Source organism: Meriones unguiculatus, chromosome 5 (genome assembly GCF_030254825.1).
Source record: "Meriones unguiculatus strain TT.TT164.6M chromosome 5, Bangor_MerUng_6.1, whole genome shotgun sequence".
Taxonomy (NCBI): Eukaryota; Metazoa; Chordata; class Mammalia; order Rodentia; family Muridae; genus Meriones; species Meriones unguiculatus.
This window is the reverse complement of record NC_083353.1, coordinates 119944477-119953641: the sequence shown is the minus strand read 5'-3', so window position 1 is coordinate 119953641 and position 9165 is coordinate 119944477. Positions and strand designations below refer to the sequence as shown.

The following is a 9165-nucleotide window of genomic DNA, read 5'->3' as shown; positions in this document are numbered from 1 at the left end:
AAGCATCCTCTGAGGAGGGAGGATTGCCATCATGCCAAGGGACGGTGAGCATGACTCTTCAACACCCGAGTCACTCGGAAACGCTTTGGAAAGGTCTAAGACAACCCCAGTCTTCCCTAGAATCTGGATGTGTGCCCTCCAGACAACATTCAAGGCAGAAGAAGTAGCATTTTCTTGGAAACCAGTGATCAGGGTAGGGATCAGGTGATTCATCTTCTCTGGATGTTCCAGTTGTATTTTATCCCCTGGGGTGTACCAGTGGAGGAGGAGCAGACAAAAGGGACACAGCAGGGGTCAATGCTTTGGAGACTGACAGTGGTCATATAGGTACACTGGTCCCACTGCTCTGCTGAGATGCAGTTGAAGACTCAGGTAAGGTGATAGAAGCAAGGAGAGGTGTGATGTGGGGCAAAAGGGTGAAACCCTTGAGGCAATGTAGGTCAAGAAAAGAAAGGGGGAGAGGGAGAGGCGTAGACAAGAGAAGACAAAGAAAGGACATGTGATGGCACATAGAGGAAAAAAGAGTAGCCAGTATATGGAGAAAGAGAAGGGACAGAGACCTTACAGACAGAAAGCACATGGCTTAGAAACAAAGTGGGGGTGGGAGTGGGTTCAAGGGAGATGGTGGAGCTCCAGGTGAAGGCACTTGCCAGGCATGCCTTAACCTGAGTTCAGAAAGCTTCCTCAGAACCCAAGGTGGAAGGAGCAAACCAACTCCTAAACAATATCCTCCGATCTCCACACATGCACCTCGACACAATCCAAACACAACCCCCCCAACACACACACACGACACACACACAAATGTTTAAAGCAATGAGTCCGAATCCACAACTGGATAAAAGAAAACATGAAGCTAAACTAAGTATGAACTTAGAGATAAAAACTTCAACGGGGTGGGAGTGGGTGGGGATGGGACTCTGTCATGTGTTAGGTATTTCTGGATTTTTTTTCCCCTTGCCATGTCCTTATCAGATACTATACAAATGAAAATATTGAGAAATAAGGGACAAGAATCTCAAACTTTTCAAAGTCATTATGGGGTGAGGGTCAAAGATTCCTGGGCAGCTGGCCAAGTCCCATGAACACCACCTCAGACCCAGAGCCTCTCCCTGGAATCTGTCCACATGGCCCAGCATGTCCCCTTCCCAAGCTCCATCACTCACGCAGGTGGGCTGGCAGGTGGGTCGAGTCTTCCTCCATCCTGAGCGCTCCTGGCACTGGAACATGAAGTGGAGTCGAGGAACCGTAGCTCGGCACTGGACTCTCCGGGGGTGTGTATGAAATCCGTTCCTGCTGTTGGGAAAAGGGGAGGGAGAAAAGAAAATGAAATGTTGCAACGGAGGTGTGAAACCCTGAGCAAAAGGCAGGAGGGGCGAATGCCACATCAGCCCGGCCAGAGAAACCCTCGTAGAGGTGCCCAGTTTTTGATGTCACAGCACGGCCCTGCCATCCACAACTGTGTTGAGCCACACACGTAGTTATCCTGGATACAGGCAGCCCACTGGCATCAGATTACCCATTTCCTCAAGTAATACCACCTCTTAAATTCCTTCTATGTTGATTTTAAAACAGAACAAGCAAAGAAAAAAAGAAAGAGAGAGACTGAGACTGGTGCAAAACAGGGTTTCTGGAGTCAGGTTGACATTAGTGGTTTGTTCCCATTAGTAAGGAGGGACAGGTAAGCAATTCTCCAGGATTATTTTTCCAAGTCACATAACAAGCGTCATCAATGCATTCAAACCACGCTTTCTCTTCTCTGGCAATGTCCCCAGCCTCTAATCAGAATAGGATTCTATATGTGAATCCAACAAGAATGAGCTATAGCAGTAAGTGGGAAAGTGATGATTTCTAAGTCTAAAGATTAAGATCTAGATTTATTTTCTGTCTTTTTTATTCCCCCCCTGAGAAATGGTCTCCCCTAGGCCAAGCTGGCCGTCAACTCGCTATGTAGCCAAGGATGACCTTGAACTCGCGATCCTCCTGCTTCTACCTCCTGAGTGCTAAGATTTTAGACATGTGTGACCATGTTTGTTGTTCAGTGCTAGGGGCTGAGTCCAGAGCTTCACATGTCCAGCAGGCACTTCTCCAACTGACCGAAAGCCCCAGAGAATTTAATTATGTTCTCCATCCCTATCTCACTGTATCAACATCACAACCCCAAATATCTAATGCTCACAAGTCTTTCCTTCCGAATCTCCATGAACTAGCACAGCCCCTTGGCTTCTCCATCCCCATCGCAAGCAATTACTTCCTTTTCTTGTAAGTCTTCCAGGGGTCTCTTAGAAATTATCTGATAATAACTAAACATACGTGTCCATTAACAAAACGATGAGTAGGGCTGCAATTCAACTTCAAGCCAGCAGTATTTGCTACATCAATTAAGGCAAACAGAGATCTGAGGAGGACTGCTCTAACAGTAACTTGAAAACAGCTACTGTGTTCAGCAAGAGCAGACATACAATTTGGAGCTCCAGTCTACTGACCACCACCAGCTTGACTTGTCATCCACATGTAAATCTAACTTTCAAGGTGCCTGTGGCTTAACTGCACAAACAAAGGTGAGAAATACAAGGTCCAAAGATAAGCTCCGAGTAAAGATCAGTAAGTTGACAACTTCGAACATAAAGGTCAGGAGCAAAAGAAAATCCTAGATAAAGGTGAAGCAAGGAGGGCGAGGCCAGGTGTGCACACTTGTAATCCCAGCACTTGAAAGGCAGACACAAGATCAGAAGGACTAGCCTGGGCAATATAGTGGGCAAAGGCCAGCCTGGGCTACAAAAGACTGTGTCTCAGGAAGAAAAAAGAAAAAAGGATCCTTCCCCATTTTGGAAAGACAGGCCTTTGGTGCTATATACTTCATCAACGGGCAAGGGGACGGAGAGGAGCCCCCGTGGTCCTGTAACCAAAGTCAAGTTTGTCTTGTGCTTAGAGACTGGAAAGTTGGGTAAGAAAATTTCAATTTTAAATAAAAAATATACATATTATGGTTTCCAGATGGAATCACTGTAATTTCCCCGAAGCATCTACTAGCAGGTGGCCAGGATAGGATATCTGTTTAAACATGCATCGTATGACTGTCCTAGTGAGGTTCTCAATCCAGCACAGGCCCAAGTACCTAGAATGGCTTCTGCATCAGCCAGGATGTCTCATGATGCAAAACATTCAACTTCCCTTAAAAACCAAGGCAAACAAACAAACAAACAAAGAACTGGACATCCGACATTGCAAGCAACTCTAACACAGAGATGTTAATATTTTTTGTGTTTGCTTTGGGGCCATGTTGGGTAAGAGGGGCAACGATATATAATTGGATATATGAGAAACACATCTTAAATCTGGTGGGGATCCCCAGTCCCAGGTACAAAACGCTTCCAAGCATTTCAAGCAGAGCATCGCGTTGTCATCTAATAAACTCTCTACATGCCTCGAACAAGCCCCGAGTCTCATCCCGTGCCTACATATCAACAGTTACTGTCATTCCCAAAAACAGCTTTATTTTGTTATGGCTTTTACAGAAGTGAAAACTCTTGATGAAGTAACCTCCTATAGTCAAAAGGTCTTCAACTGGAATGACATGACAGAAAAAGAAAAAAAAAAGAGATGGAGTTTCATAACATAATAACTTCTTTGTGAAAGCAAGGGCTCCCAGGAATCTCTAGCTTGTCTGGAATTGAGGAGACCACTCCACTCAGGCTCCTGGCCTGGATGCTTCTACTTTGCAATGTGGGAGAGCCACCATTAGCTCAGCGACCAGAATCTGGCTGGGAGTCACCTCACCAGTGCATTGTCTCCTGACTGCTACTTTGTCACTGTGCTGTGCCTCTGTCATGCTATGGTTATTTTGTATGTGTCCCTTCTACAAACTTCCTGGCCTCATAACTACACAGGGATGCTTCAGTGCTGGCCCTGGAACCATGTGCCACATTCCCTGTCCGGGAGGGTTAGATGGAAACATGCTCTGGCAGCAGGCCAGAGACTGAGGGATTGTGGAACCTGGACTCTCATTCCGGATGAAGGCTCTAGCCTGGGAAGTTAAAAGGTGGGGTCAGGAAGCCCTCTGTGAAAGGTACAGTGAAGACACCCAACTGACACAGAGGACTCTGCCTGTACTTTGACTACATGGGACAAAGCCAGATGTGCTTCTCAGGCCTTTAGCAACCTGTGGGCGATCAATGGGGCTGGTGTCCAGCAGAGACCCAGGGAGACTGTTACCCTAGTATGTGGGCTCTTTCCTGAGAAGAACAGAACACACCACTGGGGGCCTCACACTAGCGTATTTTGTCTCTCTAGCTTCTAGCCTGACTTCCACCGTCCTCATTTTGTATTCTTTTACGACAGCCATGCACTTAATATCTATACTGGCCCAGCAGCAGCTACAGCCACTAGAAAAATAAGGCACAGCTATCTCAGAGACATCTAGACAGAGGTGCCTCAAGGACACTCACATCCAACATTCCAAATCAAGTGGCTTCTTTATTCTCACCACTGCTACTCCTCTGGTTTGACTCTAGCAGCAGGAGTCTACAGTAGTAACTGTTGGCTCATTCACCTCTAAAGAAAACTGTTGGCCACATGAAAACCAAAGACACTTTATTTTAATACTGGGAGCACTAAGGATTTTCCTCAAGAGGATTATAAACATGGCTTTAATTAAATTGTATAAACAGCAATATTAATACATTCAAATATTGTAAAGAATAAGCTACAGATGGAGGTCAATGTCATGATTAAACACGCTGCGATGTGAATGCCCTATTGTTTAGATGCTGGGGGGGGGATGCTGCACTCAAATTGCAGACACAACCTACCAAGCTGCTGAACAAAAGAGAAATGCTGTAATTACTGAGGTCAACTGTAATAGCCACAAGGAGGGAACAAGGTGTAATAAAGCTTTGGTGAGGAAAAGAAAAGCTGAAAACGGCTGAAGAAAAGGATTGAAATACAAATCTTACTAACCATTAGAGAAAGCTCTTTTTAATGGTTGTTCCTATAAGAACGACTTATTGAATTTAAAATTATTTACATCTCCTCCCTTCAACGTCACCTAAAGGTCTAACAAAGGGGACCAATTTGATTGATTGTGCTTATTTTTAGCCCGTGAACTTGAAACTTCCATGTAAAAGAGGCTCACTCATGTATCCCGGTGCAGGAGAATGACATCATTACTTCCATTCCTCCCTCAAGTCACATGTTCTAGAAGGGTCAAAGCCCCAGAATTGTTAAAACCATGAGCATCTCACTTGACCATACATCATTACCTTAAGAAGGCTGAGGGATTGGGTTAGAGCCTACTGTGAATCAAATACATTCTGGAAATATAGACAAAAGCATTTTGTAAACCAAGGAGAACAGAAATAAAGCTGGTGTTCTTGTACAAAGATGGGTTATTTTAAAAAAACTTGCATGTCCCCGATTGAGGAATTCTTCCTAGAAATTGTTTCAACAACATTATGAATACCAGGATTAGATCTCCGATTTGGTTTCTGAAGCCTGCATGGAAAGTCCTGAGGAGCATCGTGGGACTGAACTGTTTCCTGGAGTTACGGTAAGAATGCACCACAGGCACCTCTCATCTGCTGTATGATGGTGTCCTGCCATGATGACAAATATTGCAACCCAGATTATGACGTGTAAAGATCAAGCTGCCGGATCCCTGAGGAAAGCTGATTCTTGTCCTGTAGCCAATCTCGATAGACGGCACAGAAGGAGTCCCTCCTCTGACAAGCAAGCAGGAGTACTCAACATGATGGTTACTCCCAAACGCTGACTTGATGAGATGGAGAACCAACTGGGAGAAGAGCCTGCAGGCCTGCTTGTGATGAGGGAATCTGAGGTGGGATGACCAGCCTCACTACGGGCGTTACCATTCCCCAGGCTGGGGAGTTGACTGCACAAAAGCGGAGAGAGAAGGGTAAGCACAGGGCTGCTCTGGCTATGCACTGTGGATGCCAGAGCCAGCCGTCTCTACCTCTTGCTCCAAGACCTCCCAGTCACAGCGAACCATCCTGGGAACTGGGAACCAACACAGCCCTTTGCTGAGTTGCTTTTTGTCAGAGTACTTCAATCAAAGCAGCAGGAAAACTAAAGCAAACTGTTACTTAAATGTACCTCTTCTAGCTGTAAAATGATTCAAGATCCATGGTGTTGGCTTTCACACACCGTGCTTTAGATAAGCATTATTTTACTAACAAGATATCTATACATTATTTTCCTTAAATGGGTAGCTAAAAATCTACCTGCACCATTTTCCAGGTCCTTTGGCATTACAGAAGCAAATAAAAACCTAAGCTAACAGATTTCCAAACATCTATTTCTTTGCTTGTTAAAAAAAATTTTTTTGTACAACCCCAAATTCAGTGAGATTAAACTTAAAGAACTTGAGAAAGTGTGCACATGCAACCACAGATATTATTTTTGAACTGTCCCTAGGGAGAAACTATATGCTCCTGAGGCTGGGCTGGGAGAGAGCATCACAGGTATCCAGACACACAGGAAGAGTAAAGCAGAGAAGCAACTGCAGATGTAGACTTACGGTGATTTATTCTTCTCCCAGGAAGGGTCTGAGAGACTTCTAAAACCGAGAGCCCAAGTGCTTCTGGGTATTCAGGCTTCCCAAGACATGTCTCTGGACAGCCATTCTCGTAACCCAAATGGTGCCTGGTTTTTAAAACTCTTGCAGGAAATCGGGGAAGACAAACGGAAGTTCCCTGCGGAAAGCAACATGGGTGGGAGCCACAGCCCCGGTCTCTACAGCTTCCTCCCCAAGGCGCCCTGACGGCCCAGGCAGGCCTCGGAAGAGGGTGCGCTGGACAAAGCACACACTCCGCTGTCGGGCTCTTCCAGGAACCAGGCTCTGCCAATCTAAATGAGTGCTGTTTTCCCTTAAGTCGATGAAGACAGACAAAGCAGGTGATTCAAAGACAGAATACAATGCACTGCCATCTGTCAAATGGATGGCGTTAAGTCTTATCACCTTAAATCTTCCTTTTGCCCACACCTCTAAGCTATGCACAGTGGGATTATTAAGAAAAAGGTGGAGAGAACATTAATAACAAGCCCTGCAATCAAGCCTGGCCCTGAAGTGTCGCTGAGATGCTTCCCTCCCTATCACTAAGAAATATTTTAGCATTCACTGAGTCTAAAGCTGTAGTCGTCATTATGAATTAAACAAACAACCCTAAGTCCTTGGATTTCTAGAATGGCTCTGATATTTAAATTCTATGATGGGGCTAGGGCCATAACTCGGTGGTAGAGTTTACCTAACATATGCAAGGTTCTGGGTTCCATCCCCAGCACTGCAAACAATCAACAGCAACAAAAGAAAACAACAACAAAAAGAAAAACAATGCCATATCATTCCACCCATAAAAACATATGAACACCTATGCATCTCAGAATGCATAATCTTCCAAAGATAGTTGGAAGACACAGTCACTTCAAAAGTCAAGAAACCATTAAGGGAAGCTGTGTGCTGCTCACAGGGTTGTTCACACCTCACAAGGATGCTGGGAAGGCATCCTTATCACCAGTCCACAGTAGGAAACCTGATCTTGAGCTTGTAAGGCTCAATTAGTCAATTTATCCAGCCACCAACTTGGGAGATGGCAGAGCTGGTAACGAGGGTTACAGGCTGGTCTGACTGCACTCCGTGGAACTGCTTCTAACAAAGAGGAACAACAAGAAACTCCATTCAAACACCATCAGCCAATCAACAATGGCTTTGTAGCTTATGGGGACTCCTAAGAGGGAAGTTGCTGCTTTAGGAAGTGGAATGTCCTTGGGATAGCTTCTTGCTTTGCACCTATCCTCAGTTCTCAGGGAGTATCAGTGGCTGATCCAACAGAACTGCCAACGTGTAGGGACCCACATTCCTAAGCCTAGGATGTATCTTATGAGCAGAAAGTAAATGAATTTAGCTAAAAGAAAGAGAGTACGTGTCTGAGAAGTTTGTCCCCATACGGCCTCTGTGCAGGAGGAGCCATTAGAATTCATACAGGGATGTGTTTTTGCTTTGCAACAATCAGTAGGACCAGCGAAGCAGCTAAGATTGCCTAGGGTGTTTAATTGCTTTACACTGTACAGAAATCTCATCTCGGCTACTGTCGGGTAAAGATATCTTACTCTCTCTGCCTGATGTTTTAACAGTAAGAAACCATGTCTCTTAGTCCTTTCCAAGTCTTTAAGAACATATCTAAATATGTAGATGAGATTTTAAAAGGTGGGGGAGGAGGGGGAGGAAAGGACCCGGTCAATACAACACGAAAATCTCATGTCCTAAGGAGGCAAATCTGCCCTCAGAAATCAGGGGACATCATCTAGGAAAGGCTCCTTCAAGGGCCTAGGGACAGAGACTCGTAAATGACGAAGGGTAAAGTCAGCAAGGGGGTATGTGTCCAGTGGCCTTCTGCCCCATTACATCTCTGACAGACTTCTCAAAGACATCTTCAAGTACCAGAGGAGTTAGTAAAAGAAAGAGTAAAGGATTCCCCACGCATTCCATCACTGTAGCAAGCACTTGAGACCATCAATTTTTAAAGAATGAAGGTGAAAGGTTTGTTTTGGCTCTCACTGTCAGAGGTTACAGCCCGTGACCAACCGGCCTTGTGGCTCTGGGTCTGTGGGAAAGCAGCACATGCTGCTCAACTGAAGACAGAGAAGCAAACAAAGTGTGGGGGGGGGCATCTAGTCGATCCTCCTATTCCTTTTGAGGGCACGTCCCTATGGTCTGAAAATCTCTCACGAGTTCCTGTCTGTCTGTCTGTCTCTCTCCCTCTCTCTCCCCCAAACCCTATATTTTTAAAGAAGATTTATTTATTTTTATTTTATGTGAGAGCATTCTGCCTCATGTACAAGGATGCCCACACAGGTCAGGGGAGGGCAGGGCATCAGATCTCTGAAATTGGAGTTATCAGATGATTGTGAGCCATCACGTGGGTGCTGAGAATTCAACCCAGGTCCTCTAGAAGAAGAGCCAGTGCTCTTGACATCTCTCCAGTTCCTGAGGCCTCATCTCTTAGAAGTGTCCGTGACCGCCCCAATAGTGTCAGACTGGGGAGAATACTTATTGAAGAATACTTATTCAAACTGAAACAACAGCAACTGTATACTTAGGAGGCAGAGCCCATAATACAATGAGCACTAGGGGAAAGGACCTGCCACCAG

General features: G+C 45.3%; 1 protein-coding gene across 1 annotated transcript in view; it reads right to left on the bottom strand.

The window, feature by feature from the left end:
- Etv6 (ETS variant transcription factor 6) overlaps positions 1-9165 on the bottom strand; it is a 235153-nt gene that overhangs the window by 127443 nt on the left and 98545 nt on the right. The window contains 1 exon segment of the mRNA XM_021641343.2: positions 1167-1296. Coding sequence (XP_021497018.2) covers positions 1167-1296 — 130 coding nt within the window.